The sequence below is a fragment of the Stenella coeruleoalba genome (assembly GCF_951394435.1).
Source record: "Stenella coeruleoalba genome assembly, chromosome: 3".
NCBI classification, from domain to species: domain Eukaryota; kingdom Metazoa; phylum Chordata; class Mammalia; order Artiodactyla; family Delphinidae; genus Stenella; species Stenella coeruleoalba.
In genome coordinates, this window is record NC_137148.1 from 36,631,413 (window position 1) to 36,653,806 (window position 22,394).

General features: G+C 38.2%; 1 protein-coding gene across 1 annotated transcript in view; it reads right to left on the minus strand.

Annotated features, from left to right (window-relative positions):
- Positions 1-15,032, minus strand: part of FGF10 (fibroblast growth factor 10) — an 80,914-nt gene extending 65,882 nt beyond the window's left edge. The window contains exons 1-2 of the mRNA XM_079917568.1: positions 14,931-15,032; positions 14,144-14,839 (exon numbers count right to left, since the gene is read on the minus strand). Of these exons, the coding sequence (XP_079773694.1) occupies positions 14,144-14,465 (322 nt within the window). The 5' untranslated portion in view covers positions 14,466-14,839; positions 14,931-15,032. The remainder of the gene's footprint in view (positions 1-14,143; positions 14,840-14,930) is intronic.
- Between the last annotated feature and the right edge of the window lie 7,362 nt (positions 15,033-22,394).

The following is a 22,394-nucleotide window of genomic DNA, read 5'->3' on the forward strand; positions in this document are numbered from 1 at the left end:
GTTTGCAGCTGAATGGTTTTGTCAGCCTGTTTCCTGCTTGTAGAATTTGGGGAGTCTGACAGTTTTCCTTCATTTTGTCCTATCTCAGTTTCTTTCAGTCCAAGCAGGCAGTGTTTCTGCTGATATAATGTTCTCAAAAACTTTGTGGGTCTCCTGTGTATATCACAGGCATTCATATCGGTAGACAAGATGGTGCTCCCCAGATCTTTGATAATTTCTATTTCTTGCTTCTGTTGAGATGGCTGAGGGAACCCATCAGTCACACGCACTAGCATAAGCTGTTCAGTCACACCATTGGCCTTTTCTTTAGAGCATACTTTCCAAATAATGAATCTTTTAATTTAGCATCTTTTGCAGTCTGGATAAGTTGAGAAGTTCCCAGTCAAGTGTTGGTTCCATTTTACTTAACAGTTCTTTCTTCACTTTATCTCTTTCCTCTCACGTTTTACTGTAAGCAGCAAGAAGAAACCAGACTGCACCTTCAACACTTTCCTTAGAAACTTCCTCATTTATATTTCCAAGTTCACCACTTACTGCTTTCCACACAATTATAAGACACAGTTCACCTAAGTATCTGCCACTGTATAACATGAATTTCCTTTCCTCCAGTTTCTAGTAACGTGCTCCCTATTTCACCTATCTCTCACCAGCAGCATTTTTAATATTTCTATTTCTACCAACATTCTCTCTATGAAGATACAGGTATTCTCTAAGATGACGCAGGCTTTCTCTACTGTGCTCTTCACTTCCTTCCAAGCCTCACCAAAGGGCCTTTAATATCTATATTTCTCCCAAAAGTACATTTAAGACAATCTAGGCTTTTTCTATCATGTGCTTCAAAATACTTCCTGCCCATACTCATTACCTAGTTCCAAAGTCATTTCCACAGTTTTAGGTATATGCTATAGCAGCACCCCACTCTGAGGTATCAAAACCTGTGCTGGTTTCCTGTGTCTGCTGTAACAAATTATCACAAATTTGGTGTCTTAAAACAATAGAAATTTATTCCTTCACAGTTCTGGAGGCTGGAAGCCTAATATTAGTTTCACTGGGCCCAATTCAAGGTAGCAGTAGGGCCAAGCTCCCTCCATAGGCTCTAGGGAGAAAATCTGGTTTCCTCCTCTTCCAGCTTCTATAGCCACATTCCTTGGCTCTTGGCTCCTTCGTCTTCACAGCCAGAGCTTTGCATCTTTATGTCTCTCTTTGTCTGCTTCCATCATCAAAGTGCCTTCTGCTATCTAATCACCCTGTGGGTCTAATCTCCCTGTCTCTCTTTTATAATAAGAACAAGTGATAGCATTTAGGACTGACCTTGATAATGCAGGATGATTTCCTCATCTCAAGATCCTTAACTTTATTACATCTGCAAAAATTTTATCATATAAATGTCACATTCACATACTCTGGGGATTAGGACCTGATATCTTTGGGTGACTGTTTTTCAGCATACTATAGTTATTATCTCCTAAAATAGGTATGCTCCTAGAAACCAGTCCTTAACCTTGGAAACGATTGAACAAAAATATTTTAATAATTGTATTTGGTTTAATATACTCATTTCATAGATTAAGTTTCTGAGGCCAAGATAAAGTAAATGATGTGCCTGATTGCACAGCAAATGTTTTGACACAACCAAGCCATGAACCGTATCTCTTTACTCCCACTCTTTTGCAGTATGTTCTTCTCTAAATGAATCACCAAGAATTGCTCATTTCTTAATTGTCACCAAATTACCCCAGAACCCAAATACAACTCTGAAGCTATAAATAACTATCCCACAGTCAGCATCAATTTTAAAAGAGAGTAAATTCATCATGTATCTCTACTGAACAGTCAATAGTAACCTGAGGCAAATAGGAGGAATATGGGAAACAACCCATTTCAAGGATCACACAAACTTTCATTCGGAAGTTTGTATGAATGCAAGTATTTAGCATTTAGTTAAGTAATGAGGCCTGATTTATCTTCTAAGTTCTCAGAATTGTAGAACTTAGAACTCAATGGAATTTTAAAAGATAATTTACTTCAACCGCATTTTTCAGGTGGGTAATATGTTAATCACGCTTTCCAGACCAGGTGACGAGACCAAAAAAAGTCTTAAGTGTCTTGGCTCCAGGACACGGGGTTAAAAAGAGAAATTTATCTAATAAACATATAGAGAGGACGCATTATATTCCAGACAGTATATTAAGGGCTGGCAGGCAAAGGTTGGTGTGATGCATACAGTGTTCACCCTCAACAAGCTTTCTGTGTATGAGGAAACTAGGTGGGTAAATTAATCAAGTGTGAGATTGTGTTAAAATACTAGATACTGAGTGTTGGGTTCGGTGGAGTCAGTAGAGTGGTCAGGAGGGTTTCCTAGAGATGACATCTAACTGAGACCTGAAAGAAAGGGGACAAGGGGCAGGAACATCACTCCAGCCAGACCTAGGAGTGTGTGCAAAGGCTGCATGTGAAGGAACAAGGTATGTTCGGGAGCTAAAATCAACTCAGTATGTCTGTGATGGGGAGTATAGTAAGAAAGGAGGTGGGGGTGAGGGCTTTACATGACATGCAAAGAGATGAAGTTATTATTTTGAGGGTACTGGGAAGAAACTGAAGTATTTCATAGAGAACTGGCTTGTGTAGATTTGTGCCTTACACAAATCAGAATGGCTAAGACTAGGGTGATTTTGTAATGCGGTACTTTGAGAGTGAATAGGCTGCTACTGATAACATGCCAGAACAAGAGGCGCATCTGAGACTGCTCCAGGCAAACCGGGATGGAAGGTCACCCTAGCCAGGGCTGTCCTAGGTTTGAATTCTGCCTCACTTATGGTAACTATATAACTTCAGTCTGGCACCATAACTTTTAGACTCAGTCTTCTCATCTAAAGATAATATGGGGGTAACAGTGACTCTTTTACCCATTTCACAGAATTTTTCTACAATCCAACTGATGAAAACATTAGAATTCTTTATAAACTATAAAATAAAGTAAGATGGTATATGATATCACTTTTCTGTTTAATTTTTTATTATCTTATGACTTAGGGGTCTTTTCAGAAAATGGGATTATTAAAAACAACACAGTAGTCACAGCATAAAACAGTAATAAGAGCTAACATTTTTGAGCTCTTAAAATGTGACAGGCCCTATATTGAGAAATTTACATTTATAGTCTCATTTGTAAATTTACAAACTCATCCTTCTAACAGTGATCAGGTAGGTGATATTATTATCCTCACTTAACAGTTGCACAGATCAAGTCCCTGGGAGTCCTTTGTCCAAGGCCACACAACTATGCAGTTTTAGAACCCAGATTCTACATCAAGAAGTTTGTCTGCAAAGCTCACGGTCTTAATAGTGGATGCAGTTGCATATATGCTGTCAGCAGCCTGCTCCCTTAAAAGACTTAAGTATACTCTTTCACAAAAAAAAGAGCCGTAGTCGATTTTTTTTTTCCCTAATCACCTAAACGAAGTAAATCTGAGACAATTTAGAATGGCAATGACAAGAAAAAATATTGATGCCTCAGTAGTTCCCTTTGGGAATCTGCTGTGAAGTTGTAAAACCCCTTCCCAGGGATATGTGTAAGTTAAGAACTTCTGCAGGAGGAGCTATTTTAAAATTTTAAGTAGTGATCATTTAGCAAATCAGGAATGCTAAAGATGAAGCCATTTGGTATAGATCACAGGAACTACTTTTTCATGTCCCTAGTATGAAAGTAGTTCTGGGTTTTTTGTCAGATCAAGCTACAGTTTTAATATTTTTAGGTTATGTCAATTATACTGTAATTTATACCCTTTTCAAATATCTCTCTGCCTTCTCTTTTTTCCTTACTTCAAAAAGTAAAGCAAATATAAAATAGAGAAGGCCGATTTTAAATGCAAACTATATAAGTGTAATATTTTAGCAGAGAACTTAAGTCCTCAAATCTAAGTATATTTACATACTTCCCTCTCACGTGATGACACATTCTAGTGTATTTTGCTTTGTATTTCATAAGATACCCACCAATTTGTAAATTCTGCTCCACCCCAGTGGCCTGCCTGTTGTTTCCTGAAAACTTCATGTAAGGTTCTGTGCCTTCTTTTAGAATATTCTTACTCCTTTCTTCTTATCTAATTCTATCTGGAGTCCCTTATCCTCAGTGTGATACTCCCCTTGTCATTCATCCCTCCCTCAGTTACAGGTTGCTGTTTACTTAAATTCCACCCTGCTTCTTTGGAATTTAGTATAAACTGCCTTATATTACCTTCCAGCCGCCTGGGAAGATCTGTCTCTATCTCTAGATTGCAAACCCTTTGAGGGTATGGGCCAAAAAGCTCACAGTCATGGGATGAGAAACAAGTTTAACTACAGAATATCCTGAAAGCTGAGCATCTGTGATAATCCTGGTTCAAAACCATATCATAACTTGAAATATAAGATTTATTTTGAAATATTTAAAAATTGAGTCACTTTTATTTTTTCCTTTCATGCAGTAATCTGTCTTCTTCTAGTCTTCATGGTTACCTGTTTTGTCCTTATTTTGTTGTTGTTTTTCTTTCTTTTGTTCTTTTTTATTGTTCTGTCCTTGAACACATTTGTTACCTTCTATTCTTTATTTTTAGTTCTTCACTCTCTCCTCATCTTCAATTTTCAAATGTCTGCTACTAGTCTCTTAATGAAACTCTATGCTTCCCCCAAACTTCAGAACATTATGGATACTACAATTCCAAACCTTAAATTATTTCAGGTGTTCTAATATTTCTGTTTTTTAAAAAATGCCAAGTGCATTCCTCATTCCTTCTTTTTTCTAATAGTTTTAGTTTCCACTTCATCAAGTAATCTGCTGGTTGCTTTCCTGATACTTTCCCTTGAAATAAGAGAAGCATCACATTTACTTTTCCCTTATATAATACCCATCTGATGAGAGCACCGTTAAGCTACTACAAACACTAACTTCAACTTCTCCAAACTTCTCACCAAACCCCAGGCTCAGTGTGCCTTTTCTGTACTTCTTGGAGGATGTACCAAACTCTCCCCATGCTGTTCCCTTCCTCCTACCTCCCCTCTTCAGAAGGCTTCTCTAGCCTAGAATACTTCCCAACTGTTTTCTGTTAGAGTGCCCTGCTTGTTTTCCATACAGTTACCCCAATTTTTCATCACATATCTCTTTATTTGTTTGTTTTTTTTGATATTGTCTGTAGAGTGAAGCTCTGAGAGAGCAAAACCAGCATCTTTGTTCAGCATGTATTTAAGTGTCAGACAGTATCTGACACAAAGCAGGCACTTAGTATATTTCTGTTGAATGAATAAATGATCTCATTTAATCTCTACCATGTAGAAAAGAGAGATAGGTATTGTTAATATCCTTGTTTTACTGATGACAACTTGCCCAAGTGATACACTATTGTCTGGCAGTTTGGAGCCTCAAATGCACCCACTTCTGTGTCTACAAAGCTTACTTTTGATCCAGGCCCATAATTGTAATCACTTTTAATCAAAGCCCACACTTTTAACCCCTCTACCCTTCTGCCTCTTTAGCAGGAACTCAGATTTAGCCTTCCTTGCTCTGATACCGTGGCTGCGATTACTTCTGTGGGATTCCTTTTAGATCACAGGTTCTCATTTCAGTTAATTTAACATCCAGTTGAATGCCAGGGATTGGGTTATATTTCCCTCACACCTTTCTTGTCATGTCAGCCCTTTTGCAGCGCTACTCATTAGCTTGATCTCCTTCCTGAGAGTTCAAAACCCTTGTCTTCATCACTCCAGCAAAGCATCTCCTCCTCCTTTCACAGTCTATGTCTAAATGCTCTATGGCCTTTTCTGCTTTTCCTCTGGCTTCTAACATTCTAATTATATGTTCTTTACCATCTCTCTTGCTTCAGCTTTAAAGCATTTATGTAGTTTCATTCGCCAACTTTTTATACCATAATCTGATTAATATCCCTAGCACTTTTTCTCTTCATCTTTGTGGAATCACATCCTTCTATAGAGACATTCCAAAAAATGCCCTAGAAATCTGGCTTACTACATTGCTAATTACTGTTATTAATAACATTGTAAATATATCTCACTTCAGATCATAAATAGTATAAAAATTAGTGTCATGTTTCCTCATGTTGCAGAATATTAATTTTTCTTTTAATAATTCTATCAATAAATCAAAGCTATCCCTATAGATAGATGGAAATCCATCTGTCTATATCTGTATCGATCTATCTATATAATTTGAAACAAACTGTAAAAAGAAGCTTGGCTTTTAATTATTATTACAGTAACAAACCAATCTAACATACGTAAATAGTCAGATTCTGCATATAATAAAAATAAATCTAATTCAGCAATCAGTGCCAAAAGGTTCTTTCTTGAGAGAAGTATGTGAATACACATATGCTATGAATTTAAATTTTAACTCCTGTCAGTGTCTCAGTGTTTTCTAATAAAGCTATGTGCATTTCTATATTTGGTCAACCTGAAATACACATGCATGTACGTTTTACATTTTTCCCGTTTGATAACCAGTATTAAAATGAGAACATTCGTTTCATTTTAAAGAGCTACAGTTGGCAGGGGTGTACAGAGAAGCTTTATAATCTAAGTGAGGTTCTGGAAGTTGGAAATATTAAAGACCTCCAAATTAGTGTTCATCTTTTTGAAGTAAACGATGACTTCAAAAAGAAGCAAAATAATTATTTGATTTCCTAAATCATCTTCACTTTCTTTCTCTTATAGGAGTCTAGACAAATGCCAAAAGGTCAGAAAATTGACAAAGTAATTAGTAAGTGTTGCATATACTGAAACAACTTTTAGAAGAAAGGTGAAATGAATGTGTAGGGAGAGTTACTGGGAACAGAATATTTAACCTGAAGGGAAAATGCAGATTGATGGTTTAGTAACTAGACAATCAGCGTCCATTCTCAGAAGGTGCTTATTCGTGGTTTGCCCAGTTCACGAAAGGCAAAGCTTTAAGAAATTGGCCTGAGTGCTGGGATAATGGGACTTCACTGGAGATTCAAAATGAGAAGAGGCACCTGGTGGAGTATGTTGAATTTGCATTGCTGAAGACTTTTTTGCATAGAATATAAACTACATGTTTTGGTTGTTGATGTGCCCAAGTGATACATCCAAAAACAGCTAGGCTACTGGTTCTAAATGTAACATGGGATGCTAAGGAATGATAATGGATGACTTTCTCTTGCTTAAGTGGTATGTAAGGGGTTTAGACATGAGGGAAAAGGAAAAAAAAAAAAAAGAAAAGAAAAGAAAAGGAGGAGAAAATAATGAAGTGGTGAAGGGGTGATAAAATATCAGGGATTCACAATGCCTCAGATGGCTGCTATTTGAGACGTATAACTGCCTCAAGATAGAACTATTAGAAAGCAGCTGATGGGTCTTGAATTGTAGATTCTATGAATATGTCAAGTTATCCTCAAACAGGGGCAGTGCCTCAAAAAAGGTTAAGGATGAGCTAACACATATGTTTGTCAGTAAAACATGTTAACATAAGGTCCTTGAAAGAAAAGAATAATGATGATAGGAAATAATAATTATTATGGAAAAATGCCTGTTTAAAAGAATTCTTAATTTGCAATTAGGATTAATTAATTAGAAGTATTAAAGTTAATAATATTTTTAAAGTTCTTAATTTTGCTCTTTAGAATTAAGTTCCAGTTAACCCCTGCTATTCATAATTAAGTTATCACTGTAGTGAAATTATTAGGTTATATTTAGTTGACGGTTACGTGAAGTTGGGGATATAGTGACTTAATATTTTACCTCATCTGTTATGGTTAATTAAATGATTCATTAATATCTTAATGTCATTGCTCATTGTAGGAAGCATGCCAAACATTTGAAACTTCCTCATTAATGATAACACACATACTGACAGATTAGATATAGGTAAAGGTAGACAGGTTTAGGCTGAAGAATTATTAGGTGAAGTATAAAATGAGGCAATACTTTACTGCCAGCACCATGAATCTATCAAATGGTAATTGGATGCACGTGTTAGCAGCAGTAAAAAGTCACTGTCCAGTTGTCCACCTTACATGGGAATCTACTCTGAGTGTCACCTTTGATTTATTGTTCCAATTAGGACATAGCGTTCAAAGAAAGAATACAACTGACCTGATTTAAAAGCAAGGAAATCTTTAAGGTCATTATTTTGTGGGTGACCCAGCTCCCTTTTAGATATCTTGAAATTTTTTATTTGTGCAAAATCTGTACTAAATAAATACTTGGTTTTAAACTAATTCTGTAAAACATTGACACATTTTATTCATTAATTCGGTACCAGAGTGTCACTGGTGGCTTCCCAAGGTGCAGGTATATTTTCTTACACTAATTTTATAAGGCACATTTCTAGGTTATCACTTGTTATACCGACTGACCAGCACAGGTAGAGGTAATAGGCACTGAAAGAACAAGTCCCAATTATGAAAAGTAAATATTTTTAATCTGCAAAGCCAAGTAACAAACACCATTTGTCAAATGGCAAAGGTAAATGATCTTAAAACATTGCAATATATCAATACATGAAAAATTAAGATACTTCTGCATAAAAAGCTTGAGACAAAATGAGTTTCATTACTCTGCTAGATTGTAATAAAACTGTATTAAAATTATCATAAATCTTATGCCCAATTTTACTGGAAAATTAAAGGAGAACTTTAATTTCTGGGAGGGAAATGCTAATGTTTTACTTACACTAAGCAAACATCAACTATTAATGCTGACAAATGTTGGAACAGTAATACTAAAAACGTCATCTGAATTACTCTTCATTGCAAAGTTCACAGAATTAATGTTAAGATAGATTAAAATCACTTTGAACTAATACGCATGTATTATTCTTCCTTCTGAAGCATAATAAAGAAATATCATTTGTACTGCAATTTTGGATAAGTGTACAGACATTTAAGGCTTAGGAAAGATGGAGATATTCATAGGCAGCTCATAAATGTGAGGAACATTAGCTCCATTTCAAATGAGCCGTCAACTTTTTTCCAACATTTTGGCTTGTGGAAAGTCAGACGTTTGGATAATAAATGGGGTTTGCCTCTGAACATTAAGGTAATTGTGTAGGAATTTAAAGTGCTCATTCCGGTTCTACCATAAGTTCATTAAAAAATGAAGAAATGAACTGGAGTAAGGCTTTTCGCTCTAAACTGGGTAGTAAAATTGTAGAGGAAAAGTGCATGCAGTGGAGTTTCCTTCATTGTATAAGGCACAATTCTTCTTCTTTTAAGCTCTGTGCTTAAACATCATTTTGAAAACACCTGTTTTTAAAGAATGGTGCATGCCTTTCGGTAATAGATTACTAAAATACTCAAGACCTAGAGATTGGTGTCTCTGAATTCTCATACTCCAGTATTGGCATGTGATTTCTGCCAACTGTTTTCTTGAGTTTCTTGTAGTAGACGGTTATAAATCAGGTTTATAAAGAGGAAACTCTCTGTAATTGTGCATTTTTAATGGATTTATGATAAATCCATCAAAGTGGAGGGTCCATATGGTAGGAATGCAGTAAAGGTAACAGGACAGTGTCATGTAAACATTAAATAGTGCCTTCCACCTTCATAAATCCTCGATCCTCATGATTTAATGCTGCCAGTTATAAATTATGCAACCAAACTCTAGAAACAACCACAACTTAAATAAGACACCAGTGGAAGCCATAAGTTTTATATAGGTTTTTCTTCCCAGAAAACTGTTGTATATTTATTAGGAGATAATATTCAAGTCCTTATTTTCCTCAAAAATTATTTTCTTATTTAACTTCCTAAAATAAGCTCTAGTCCTGATTAAAAAGTAATAATGTAAACCTTATTTACAAGACAATAATCAGTCATTTCTATGTGGTGGAATACCTTTTTGATTTGCGGAGTCATTTTAAAGCTTCAGGTCTCTAAGATTTGCTCCTTTTAGAGTCATACATCAGAAGTTTCTTCAGCAGCCCAATTTCACACTTGTACTTACAATCAAATTGTTTTATTACATGTGGGAACAATTAAACATTTGGCCCTCAGCTGTAAACAATTACTATATACAATCATATTCATGGATTTTTCTTAGTCATGTATTCCTAACGCCTTCTGTGAGATGGATGTATGTGTACATTGTGTGTCCATGAGCAGTTATATTCTCAAATGTAATATCAAAAGAGAGATTTCACCCAGAGAATGCACTAACATTGTCTGATATTGCAGACACCTGCAATAATAACTTTAACATACTCACTCTTTTCCACTGTCATTTTACTGCTCTTCCAATTTCCTTCTGATGAACAGTTGGTGTGCATAGCAAAAAGGCAATTAAGGATCTGGATAATTTGGTTTTTAGAGTTTTGTGGTGTCTACTTCTGATATATCGACAGCAATGTTGTCAGTAGTAGTGAGGTAGAAGAAATAAGTAATGATAAAACCAAATCGACTTGGGCTTTAATCTGGCTGTCAATTTCTAGTTGAATGACCTTGGGTAATTTACTTTTTTTCAGGGTTAGTTTTCATATTTGAAAAATGTGGATAGTCCTATCTAAATCACAGAACTATTATGAGTGTTAAATGAGATATATATTTAAAGAAATAGGGCTCATACTGCATACTCAGTGCACACTGATTTCTCTAATGTCTCACATACTCCTTTCCTGAAAAGACTCATAAGCACTGTGGCTTTCCATTTTGAGAGTATCTATCCTTGACTCTCTCAAGTTTAGGGATACATTTTCTTTTCACTAGACTCCCCTTTTCTATAAGTGACAATCAGGGGAGTAGCCCACAGCTGTTTTACTCACATCCAGAAATAAGTCCACTGGTTCCAGTTGCACGGGTACCTAACAGCTGTATCCAGCCTTTCTAGTAGGCCAGAACTGGAGACGAGTGGTAATGTTTCAAGGGCAAAGCTCTAGATGTAAAGAATGATATAACAAACCTAAATGAGCCCGAGCATATCTAGTGACAGATACGCCACAGCTATTCTAAATTATTCAAGCTTTCTCAGACTTCTAGCAGGAGAAACATAATTCATCACTGCTCCCTTTATTCTACTCTCATATAATGGCAAAGGAGCAAACAAAAAATACCCCACCCCTAAAAATTTATAATAATCACTCAAAATGGAGAAGAGTTTCTCTAGCACATGTAATATTTTTAGAACCATCCAATTTCTGGGAACCAACTTTGGAGGTAGAAGTTAAAAATGATTTTTCAGTGCTCAAGGGTGATTTCCTTACTTCTCTTTTGTTAGCATTTTGCTGGCAAAAAGCCAGTAAAACAGTTGTTTAATTACCCAGGACCATCACAAACATGTAACCTCTTAGATAAGCTGTTACTGTATTTTAGCAGCAGTAATACTAGGGTCAAAAGTAACAAAGAAAATTAAGCTTCAAATAAGCAAACCTTAAAAGAACAGCTTTGTGTATTGAGAATAATTAATAACTTGTTTAGGAAAATGTCACTGAAATGTGGTTTTTGGACAAGGAACTGACACTCTTCAGAGGTTAGATACCCTAATATTTAACAGGCTACCATTTGGTGGGCTGGCTGGCTGGTTACCCTGTAGGCATAGCAAAAGTTTGTTCTCATGTAATTATGCAACATTTAGACAATATCTTAATGATACCATGTAGTTCAGCTGAATCAGTCCAGCTGGAAACTGTAGCAGCATTCTGATTACCCAGCCACATGTGAAATGAAAGCTGTTTCAACCTCTACTATTCACTTGCTATGTCTTGATACAGATGGTCTTGGAAAACCTAAATTATTTATGGTTTGACATTATTTAACATAGCAAGCTCCACCCCCTTTCATTTTCAACCATTGATTAGGATTGCATTACTATATGATATTATAATTTTAACAGGGACTATTAGTTAACATCACATGGAAGACGTATTAGTATATTTTAAACAGGATGAAAATTTTCCACACTTGTTTTTACACGATAAAAATCATATACTTTTCTCTTTGCAGATAATTCTTACTGTAAAAAGATATTTTAATGTGTACACTGGAAACCATTTGCTAAATGGTTAATCACACAGTGATCATTATTTTAGAAAACGGTAATTTAAGTTGCATAAATAAACTACTATAGATTGCTCCTTACATCACATCATAAAGACACTTAAAATACAGCAATAGCAAAGTCAAGTTAGTGTAAAAAAAAATTTGCTCAAGGTTAACACTCTGAAATTTTATTATATTTCTTTGAGTTATTTCCATGAACTAAAAATACAAAGAATTTCAGTCCCTGTGAATTTTTTTTTTTTTTTATCTCCCAGCTCACTCTTCAGTAAGTGTTTGGGCCACTTCTTCCCCATCGTCCTACCTGGATGATATCACAACTCTTGTGTTTTAGAAGTGAATAAAAGTATTAAAATTTTAAATTAATAACCATAACATCTATACATCATATCTAATAAATTCAGGTAACAAGTTACTTTGGAGCAAAAAAAAAAAAAAATGACATTACTTCAGCCACTTCTTATGAATAAGAATGGAAAAAATATAGGTAATGGACTATAGGTACATCTCTGGTAGTAAACATCAAATGGAATACTTTAAAACACTTACACAAATCTTTTTTATTACTTGTAAACATATTGTTAATTTTAGTAAATGGAAATAGCATCTGAGGAGGAACAGAAGTTAATGTTGAAGGTATGTGAGTCCCCAAGTAAGAAATATGTCTTATTTCTTGTAAATCTTTATTTTAAAAAGATAATGCTAAGTTCTTCTTAACTGTCTTTCCCATTAATACCAGATACTTTCTGGGCTAAGGAATCATGAAGTATATGACTCATGTATTTAAGTTAGCTAGCAAATATATGCTTGGAATTCCCAAACAACTGACACAAAAAAATCCTTTGAAAAGGTGACTTGGAACCACCTTTGAGATAATGCTAAATGGTCATTAAAGATGTTTAAATGTTATTGTCTTCAGTGTGCCATTACATAGCCTCAGGGATCCTTTCAAATTGCAATCAATAGAGGATGAATAAGTCTCACCACTTGAAAGTAAGCAGGAAAGGAAGCCAACAGAGTAATCTGGCTTTGCTGGACTGATTCAGGAAGAGACACAATGTTCACTCCTCCTCTTCTGGTTCTCCCTCCCCCTACCCAACCCACATCCCTGCAAGAAAGAAAGAAGAGAAAGAGCTAAAGAAGGAAAGAGGGAGGGAGAAAGGAAAAAGGCAAGAAATCCAAGGATGGAGCATAATTTGTACTGAGGTGAAAACCTCATCCTATGGGATAAACCAACACCATGGAAACAGACTTATGACTTTTACTTTGAAAATAAAAGAATGACAATGAAATTTGTGTGAGGTCTGTGTGACTCCAGTCCCAGATGTTTACAGTGCTGTAGTACTATGGCTCTGCAATATGAGAGGTTTGAGAAGAAACGAGTACAACAGGACACCACAAAGCAGCGCATATGCTATTGACAATGCAGACATGAGCATCATGTTACCAAGAGAGAAGGCAGGCAGAAGACAAATAGCAGCGGTGGTGCCTGAAAAGCTAACTTCATGGACTGCAATCACTCAAACCAACATGAGGGACCAAAAAAAAAATCAAAACCAGAAAAATGCTTTTGCTCCTATCTAGAGGGGTGGTAGGGTAAAGGGATGGGGGTGGGGGAGAGTGAAATTGACTTTTCTTTCTTAAATAAAGTTCCCATAAAGTCCCTATAATTGACAGCGGATAATTATTTTCAGCTTGAGGAAACTGTCCTGAAACTCTTAATAAGATTGCCAGCCAAAAGAACAAAATGTGTTTACTTGAGCCATTTCCAGAAGGGAGGGAAAGGAGACCTTGGGGTGAGGTGGGGAAAGGCGATGGAGACAGAGAGGGGCATCTATGCACTGCAACAACTCTTGGGCGCCCTGCGTGGTCCCGCGAGTGACAAGCCAGAGAGACGGGGCGGGCAGGGTGGCAAAGAGCCTGGGTGGGGGGTGGGAGGGAGCGCGCTACGGGGAGGGGGTTAGGCGGCGCAATGTATACACCCGGGGGGGGGGTGATTTAGTGTGAAAGTATTCCACTTAATCATTTTACAGGAGTTGGGGACGTAAATATTTAGCTGGCCACATCTGGAACAGATTCCCCCCCCCCCCTCCGTGGGGTGGGGTGGATAATTGGAAGGAGGGGAGCGCGCATTTGTTACTTACTATACGGGCAGTTCTCCTTCTTGGTACCGCTGACCTTCCCGTTCTCAATCTTGAGAAAGTACTTGGTGAAAGAGAAGAGCTTTCTCCAGCGGACATCTCCTTGGAGGTGATTGTAGCTCCGCACATGCCTCCCCGCACTGGAAGGAGAGGAGAAGGACGAGGAAGAAGAGGAGTTGGTGGCCTCTGGTGACACCATGCCCTGACCAAGGGCTTGGCAGGTGACAGGGACGGAAGACACTAAGAACAGCAACAAGAAGCAGCAGCAGCAGCCGGGCAGGTGGGGAAAGGCTGAGGCACAATGTGTCAGTATCCATTTCCACATTGTACTGAAACTCTCGGCACTGGAAATTGTCTCATCAGAAGGAACATACTGGAACGGTAAGACCTGGTGCGAGGCAAGGAGACAGCTGGAGGTGGCGGCCGCTGGTTAGCTCCCTCTGGGCTCGGATCTGGCCAGAAGTGAAAGCACCAACATCCATAACTCCTCGGAAGGGCCGGCTGCCTCTTCTCGCTCCTTTCTCGGATCCGCTGCCGCGCGCCCCTCGGTCTCCCGGTGAATGTGGACGTGGGTGGCCGCAGTAGCAGGAGCTGGTGGTGGCCGTCGTGGTGTGGGTAACCCTCGATCTTCGCTCCCCCGGGAGTTACTTTGTTCTCTTCTTCACTCCTTTCTTCACCATGTTAGATGCAGAAAAAGGTCTGAAAAACAGATGACAGCACGGTGAACAAAACCCAAAGGGGCTGGGGTGGGAGGCTGGGGGAGGTATCTGCGCCCTTCTGCGGTTGGCACCTTCTGGTCCCTCTCCGCACAGCCCCAGCTTGCTGGCCAGTTCTAAAAGTGAGTCCCTTTGAGTTGTCAGAACTGGAGTCAGCTGCCCGGTCGCCGTTGTTCTCTTCCCCCTCTTGCTTTCTCTTTTTGGTGGTGCCTGTTGATTTGAAGCCTCCAGAAAGTCACTTCTTGTTTGGAGGGGATGGCGGTTGGTGTTTTGTTTGGCCCTATTTCCCTCCCCTCGCCGCCCCCCTTCCTTTGGAAAGCCCGCTTGTAAACAGGTTGAAGCCTGGAGTCTAAATGTCAGTGATTCTAAGCCAGAGGTGGGCTCTGCCTCTGCTGGCCAAACCTCATTTGCAGGGGTGGAGAAGCGGGGGGCGGGCGGGGGGAAAGGGGGTCAAACGGCGGTGGGACATCTGAAACCCTCGGCTGCTGGGAACGCCGAGGAGAGGGAGGGGAGGGGGCAGGGAGTGGGGAGAGCAGGGGAGCCAGGAGAAGGGAGCGCGATGCCTCTGCCTGGAGCTCGGGGGCTGCGGGTCCTTTCCTCGCCACCCGGGCCGCCGCAGCCTGCAGCCTCCGCCAGCGCCTCCAGCTTGGGCTAATTGCTGCGAAAGCGTCCTTGTGTTCGCAGCGCTGGTCACCGGAGCGAGCAGTATCCTCACGCTTTCCGAGTTTTGCTGTCTTCCAGTCTGAACCAATCCCCTCTGGGGAGCCCCTTTCTCACTTGTTTTCCAGTATAGGATTTTTTATTTATTTTTTCCTTTTGGCAGTGAAGTACTTGAGAGCCACCTGGAGCCTGGGGTTTGGCTGACTTTTTTTTCCCCCCTCGCTCGCACAAGCAGGGGAGGGCTGAGGGAGAAAACAGAAGATGCTGAGGATAAACCCTCCAAGGCAGTAGATTATAAACTGGTGGGAATGAGCAAAGAAAAGGAAGACATAATTAGCTTCCTTTCCTCCTCTTCTGCCAGCTTCCAAGGAGGTCTCTGCTTTAATGAATCACTGATTTCTCGCTTCCTTTGCTGAAGTAAAAAGTTCACACTTTGGCCCTCTCTGACTTTTAAGCTCAGGGAGATTTATCACCACCCCTAAAAGTCGCCTCTCTCGGCGCAAATGAAATCTGGGACCGAAATGACCGATTTCTGATAGCTAACAAGGGTCGTTTACAGAATAACGCGTGCACTTCAAAGCGAACTCACTTTATTGAGATTGTGAAGATTTAACCATACGATTTTGCCGAATATTCTGCTGGTTCCTAGGCAATTTCCTTTGCACTTTGCCATCAAGAGGTATTTTCTTTCTTCTGTCTTCAAATTTTAATGTTTAAAGGGCTCTATTTTATAAAATAACTGTACCACCAGTCTCCCTCTCTTTTTCACATTCACCACCCTGAAACTCCTTCATTGCTAATAAACTTGCTCATGTCTCAGGTACAGACAGAATCAAGTCCCTGGCTAGGCAGCCTTTGCCAAGGATTAAGAGGCACAAAGAAGGAGATACTGTGATAATCCGTTCCAATCTTAGTAAGAATTCCTAGAGAGTCTCTTTAAGAATTACTCTAAACTAGGGACAGCCTGACTGGAAGAAGTGACTGAAGATGTATTGGTATAAAGTATTTATGTTCTGTAAGGCAGTTGGACCTTTGTGTTATGTTGAAGCATGTGAAATTGCCAGTATTTTATGGTTTTTGACCTTCAAAAGTGGCAGTTTCATATGGTTCAACCTAATTTTTAGGCAGCTATCCTAAGAGGGTGAATCACTTCAAGGTGAACTTGGGAGTTTGACCTCTGCAACTGTAATTCGGAGGGAACTAATCAGGCGAGCTTGTGTATATGCTACAAACCAGAGTCCCTGCAATGTGCATTTGGTCTCAGTCTTCATTGAACAGGAGAAAAGACAAAGAAATTAAAAAATCTACCTTTGGAAATGGGCTTTAGGAATATTGCCTAATTATGTTGTTTGGTGACTTGAAAAATGACTTTACACCGTGCTCTTATAGTTTCCTGTGCATTCAGAGCCTTTGAAACAGAACATTTTAATACTAGAATCAGGATTTTAACTGCATTATTTATAAACCATTGCAATGCTTATTCAGAAGACTTTGACAATGTGGTACACACAGTAGATTTTTATATTCAATGTAATTAGCTCTGATTTCTGTAGCTATTAATTGGAGAGTTAAGCAAATAAAGAGCATATGTCAAACAAGTCTGGTTCTTTCATTAAAGCATGGATATTTAAAAATAAACTCACAGTGCTAATTTCAATTTTCTAGTTCACTGTTTTATACCTGAGCTGAAAAATGCCTAAAAAAGAGTGTAGTGTTTCTAAGGAAATAGCTTCAGCCCCGTTGTTCAGCTGAATCCAAATGTTTGAATTGACAAGTAATTAAACCTACATATTTTTTTGAAAATAAAAATATGTTTGATGAAACCGTACAATAAAAATCCTGCCATGAAAAGTTACAAAACACATGAAGTTATTATTTTGAGGTTTCTCTGCACTGGGCACCAACAGTATTGGTGCCAGCTTGAGATCCTTTCAATTCTTTTAACTCACGATAGACAACCCCCCACCCCAAACCTCGAAAGTAGTCTCTCTGTCTCTCTCTGTCTCTGTCTCTCTCTCTCACACATACACACTCTCTCGTCTCTCTTTCACACACACACACATCTACCAACTTTCTTCTCCAGTAGAAGAAGCTGTTCAGACATTTAAGTGAGAGGTTTTGTGTTTTTATTCTGTCCTAAATGGGAAAAATACATCTTTAAAACTTCCATATTAAAATCTGCTTGCGGCAGGTGCAGTGTTTAAAAGTTCTAGAGCCCTTTCGCCTCTCTTCTGTACAGCGTGATGACAGGAAGGGCATTTACAAAACAGCCCAAAGGAAAAGCTGACATAGCTTTTTAGATTATATCTCATTCTTCTTTCTCTTTTCTGTACAGCCTTTCTTTTATAGCACAGTTGAATCCCTAAATACTCCACTGCTTTGCATTGTTAGGTCACCTCTTAGGTTAGCCCGAGAAAGCCTGAGAAAAGTTCCACAGGAAAGATGCACTATTTAACGGAATTCAATCTCTCCCAATAGATTTGAATCACTAACATAAATGTATGAATGTAGATTATATCTCTGTAATGAGGCCTGAATCATTCTCAGTTACTTCAAAGGACTGAAATTCTACCTTCCTTTTTTAGCAGCAATAATCAGGTCTTAATGGATTCCTTTATTAATTGTTTCTCTGCAACGATTGAAAAGGACAGTACAAGCTTCAGATTAGAATGGTACCTACTAATTCTAAAAGGCAGTTTTTCTCTTCTTTCCAACCTCTGGAAGGCGTGCTTTATTTCTATGCCCTAAACATATCCAGTAATGTTAGGCTAAATCTTTACTGGGGGAAATAGATGTGGCTTTTTGTTAAACACGATGTCTTGAGAAATTATTGAGGCTTTTAAAAGCAAGACTGTGGCAGCAGCCATCGAAGAATCCTAAAACGTGGTTATTTGACCTCAGAGAAGCAGTTTGTGTATTTGCTTCCAGATCTTTCAGTAGCTATTCTGTTGAAGCAGTTGGATTCTTTATGTTGCCTGGCACTATCTGTGGTTCACTTACAAGATGTGTGTTCTATTATGTGCGATGTTATTGGCAGTGTCAGTAAGCTGCTTTAAATAATACTAAGTCAGGTCAAAAGTCAGCCAGGCTGTTCTACAAAGTAGACATGTGCAGGCCTCATTTTTGAAGTGTGCAGTGCAGCCTTTATGAGTACGTACTCCAGCTCGTTTTTTCTTTGGGATACGGAAGATGCCAGTTTTAAAGCTTTGTTGGGGCTTGTGGTCTTACTAGGATGCCGCTAGAGGTGATGCTAATAGTCATAATATCTGGGGGAAAATAAAATAGTGATATCTTATTGGTTTTTAACTAGGGGTTTCAAATGAAAGGACAAGAGGTCTTACCTCATGGAGAGTAGTGTAATACTGCAGAGCCAATGGGACTCTTAGCAATAATTGAATCTAACTCATTCGTTTCATAGGTGAATGAACAACTGATGCCCAAGTCACTCAGTGGTAGAACAGAGTTTGGAACTCAGGTACTAGGTTATGGGCTATTGTCCTAATTTTTTGGTAACACCTGTCTTGTCTATTTTCTCTTTTCCCCTCTCTGCTCCTCTTCTCCTTATCATTGACCACTCATCACTCTAATGTCGGAGATGCCAGCGGGGAAATGATAAAAAGGGTTAGGAGGCTTTACTTATGGAAAACCAATATTTCTTTGTTACAGTAGATTAGCCAGAGAAAAGTAATAAAATAGTTTAGTGTTGAATTATTAAGTACCAGTTGACTAGCCAAATAAATATTGAGATTTATTTGGCAAAGGGGGCTATTTTATCAAAGCCTGTGAAATGAACACAATTGGAAAGCAATGTATATACATATTTCCAGAATATTCAAGGATTTTTTAAAATATATAATCTGAATTTATAAGTTATCCTCCAGAAAATTTATGGCAACTTCTAGAAAAGTAGATTTATAATTTGATTCTTCTTTCTGTATTCTACTATTAAGTTCCCGTAAAGCAGTATGATATTTCAGAGCCTAAGTATTGGCTTAAACAATGTTTTTCAAAGTTTGAAACTAATGTAAATTTCCTATTCCCTAGCTTTCAGACAGACTTAATGATCTCTTATTGAGAAGGAAAAATGGTCAAGATGGTGAAAAGGACCTTTTGAAGGAAAATATATTCTATATAAGGATGTTTAAATCATATAATAAATCACCAAAAATTCCTGGAAACTGAACTCTGCATCTTGGCACCAAACACAACAAACATATTTCCACAAAGCTGCTGTTTGTCTCCTTCCAGCTGATGGTAAACAGAACCTTCCCTTGACAAAGCTGTGAAGTCTCTGAAGAGTTCTGTTTGTTTTCTGTGTTCTCAGCTGTCCCTTTGTCGAAATGTGCCTCCTTTCACTTCAAGCTCTCTAGGTTTCTTAGTCATATATCCTAGATCAAAATTTTAAGCATTTTGATCTCAGTCATTTATGTTTGTGAATTAATTGGCAGGTCATAGCGTTTTCTTTAAAGTTGCAATGCTTTATAACAACAGACATTTGTAGTATCTTCATTTCTCCATCCATTCACTGATTGGTTTTTATTCAACTAATGTTTATTGATACCTATTGTGTGCTAGCTGGGCATTGTACATTTTTCAGGATTTTACCAATAAATGAGAGCAATTTACCTTGCAAAGAGCATGAATGAATGAATGAATGAACAAATGAATGATTTTAGGCACTTTATTATTGATGGAAAAAACAGGGTTATCTTAGGACTCAGACAGCAAATGGAGAGATTGAGAAGAGAAAGAAGAGCCCCTGAAATTTCTTTCTGGTTGTTCTACTCCTTACAGGAAGAGCTGAAGGAAACCCTGAACTCTGTTCTCAGCTTCATGAAGGAGCAAGACTCGATCTTTGGCGGCTTTATGGCCCTGGCACAAGCCCTACAGTTTCTCCTGCACTCTGGGGATTTTGGCTATGTCCTTCCTGCTAACTGAACCTGACTCGGTTTCTTTTCCTTCTGTTCTCAGATTCCTGGATGCACATTTTGTGTTTTCTAGCTCTAGAAATATGTTAATTATTTCCCGCTAAGCGTTCCCTAATCTATCTGCTGCTGTGTGCTTCCCATTAAAACATACATATCATCAAATATAATTTGACCTAACATCCGTTCTCCCTATTTGACAAATTTTTCTCTGATAAATAGACTTTGACAAAGATTTATTATCAATGAATTCGTATTCATAGAATATTACAAATTAGTATTAACAGGAATATTATTGTTTTGGAGGAATGCAATATGCACGGTGCTGGTTTTTCTTGGGTTGGTCCCCAGACCGATTTTCTGCCCTTTTCTGCTCAGCTCTGTTCTGACATCTGTGCATCACCAGTGTCCCTTGGACGGATGGATGACTTGCAGTTGGTTTTGGCAGTGGGAGAATGGGATCTTCAGAAGATTAGAGAACTTCTGGGTATTTCTTCCTCTCCTCCTCTTTGTTTCAGTGTCACTTTTCTAGGAGTGGCTGTGTCCCTCCAGATCCTCTTCTCCAGGGCTCCAGCTACCACTGGAGTTCCTACAATATTTCCTCCCCTCAGCCCAGAAGTGCAAGGAGTGGTAACAGTTCCTCTCTATTGCTAATCTGCATCATCCTTTGCTCTTTCCTTTCACATACATACACCTCTATAACTAGTAATTTTGTTCAAGTCTCTTCACATGAAGCAATGAGGGTAAATTTTGTGTCCTAGTCAGGACACCAACTACGGTATATATATTCTGATAACCAGCGTATAATAATATACATTTTGTATATATGCAAAACTCCACAGGGGAGTGTAATTTAATACAAAGTACCTTGGGGAGCATCTAGTGCTTGCTTGACGTGCTATATTCCTTGAGCTGTACGAAAGATAACGACACATGTCATTTGCCCTCAAGAAGTGTAGAATCTAGTATTAAGTTTTGATTGATTATCGTGGAAGTTTTTTGATTTGGTGAATGATTTTGAAGTACAAAATTAAAGAGTAGAACATTTTGGTTACCAAATGTGCAATAGAACACTTTTACATAAATAAATTTAGAAAAGGAATTCAGTAAAGTAGAAATTGTGTTCATAAAAAGGATATGTATTTGTGGAAAGCTATAAAAAGCTCTATATTAAAATTAGCTTTCTTCTTTTTAGTTTGGTATGAAAATTTAACTGTTTCCTAATTTAAATCTTTACTAATCTTTAAAAATCATTAATTTTTTGTGAGTAAATTTGTTGTACTAACTGACCTTTGCTTATAGTTTAGTGAAGAAAGGAAGGAGGGGAATTAACAGTATTATTTTCTGGACTACTTTGTTTTTATATAAAAACAAATCTTTAAGAACAGAGATGTAGGCAGGCTTGAAATATACAGTTGGGCATAAAAGCTGGTTATGGTACCAAAACTCCCCAAATTAAATACATATACAGATAATTTTGTGAGCTGACCACCTTTCAGACAATTCCACAAATTTGAAAGAAGTATAATTTGTTATAGAAATCAATATAGCCTAGAATATATGGAGCGCAGATCAAGGATTTCACTTTTATCCTCTCACTTTATCACCCTGAACAATGATAAAGCTTTATAGCTGGAAAAGACTTTTAACTTCCTTAGTTCTTTATAGGTGAAAAAAGAAGAAGAGAAAAGGCCTGGGAAGATGAAGCAAGCTGTTCAGGATGACAGTGATGAGCCAGTACGTATGCACTAAAATAGCAAATTGCAAGAATTTCAGCTTTCACATACTTAATGGATGTAATCTCCTTGCAAGAACAACAGTGGCCCCTGCTGAGGCTGTGGGACAGGGAGGGAGAAAAGGAACATTTCAGAATCTCCACGGCATTTAGCATGCTGTTTGGAGAATTCTCAGGGTTTATTCCAATGCGTGCCTTTAGAAGAGCGAGTCCCTGTG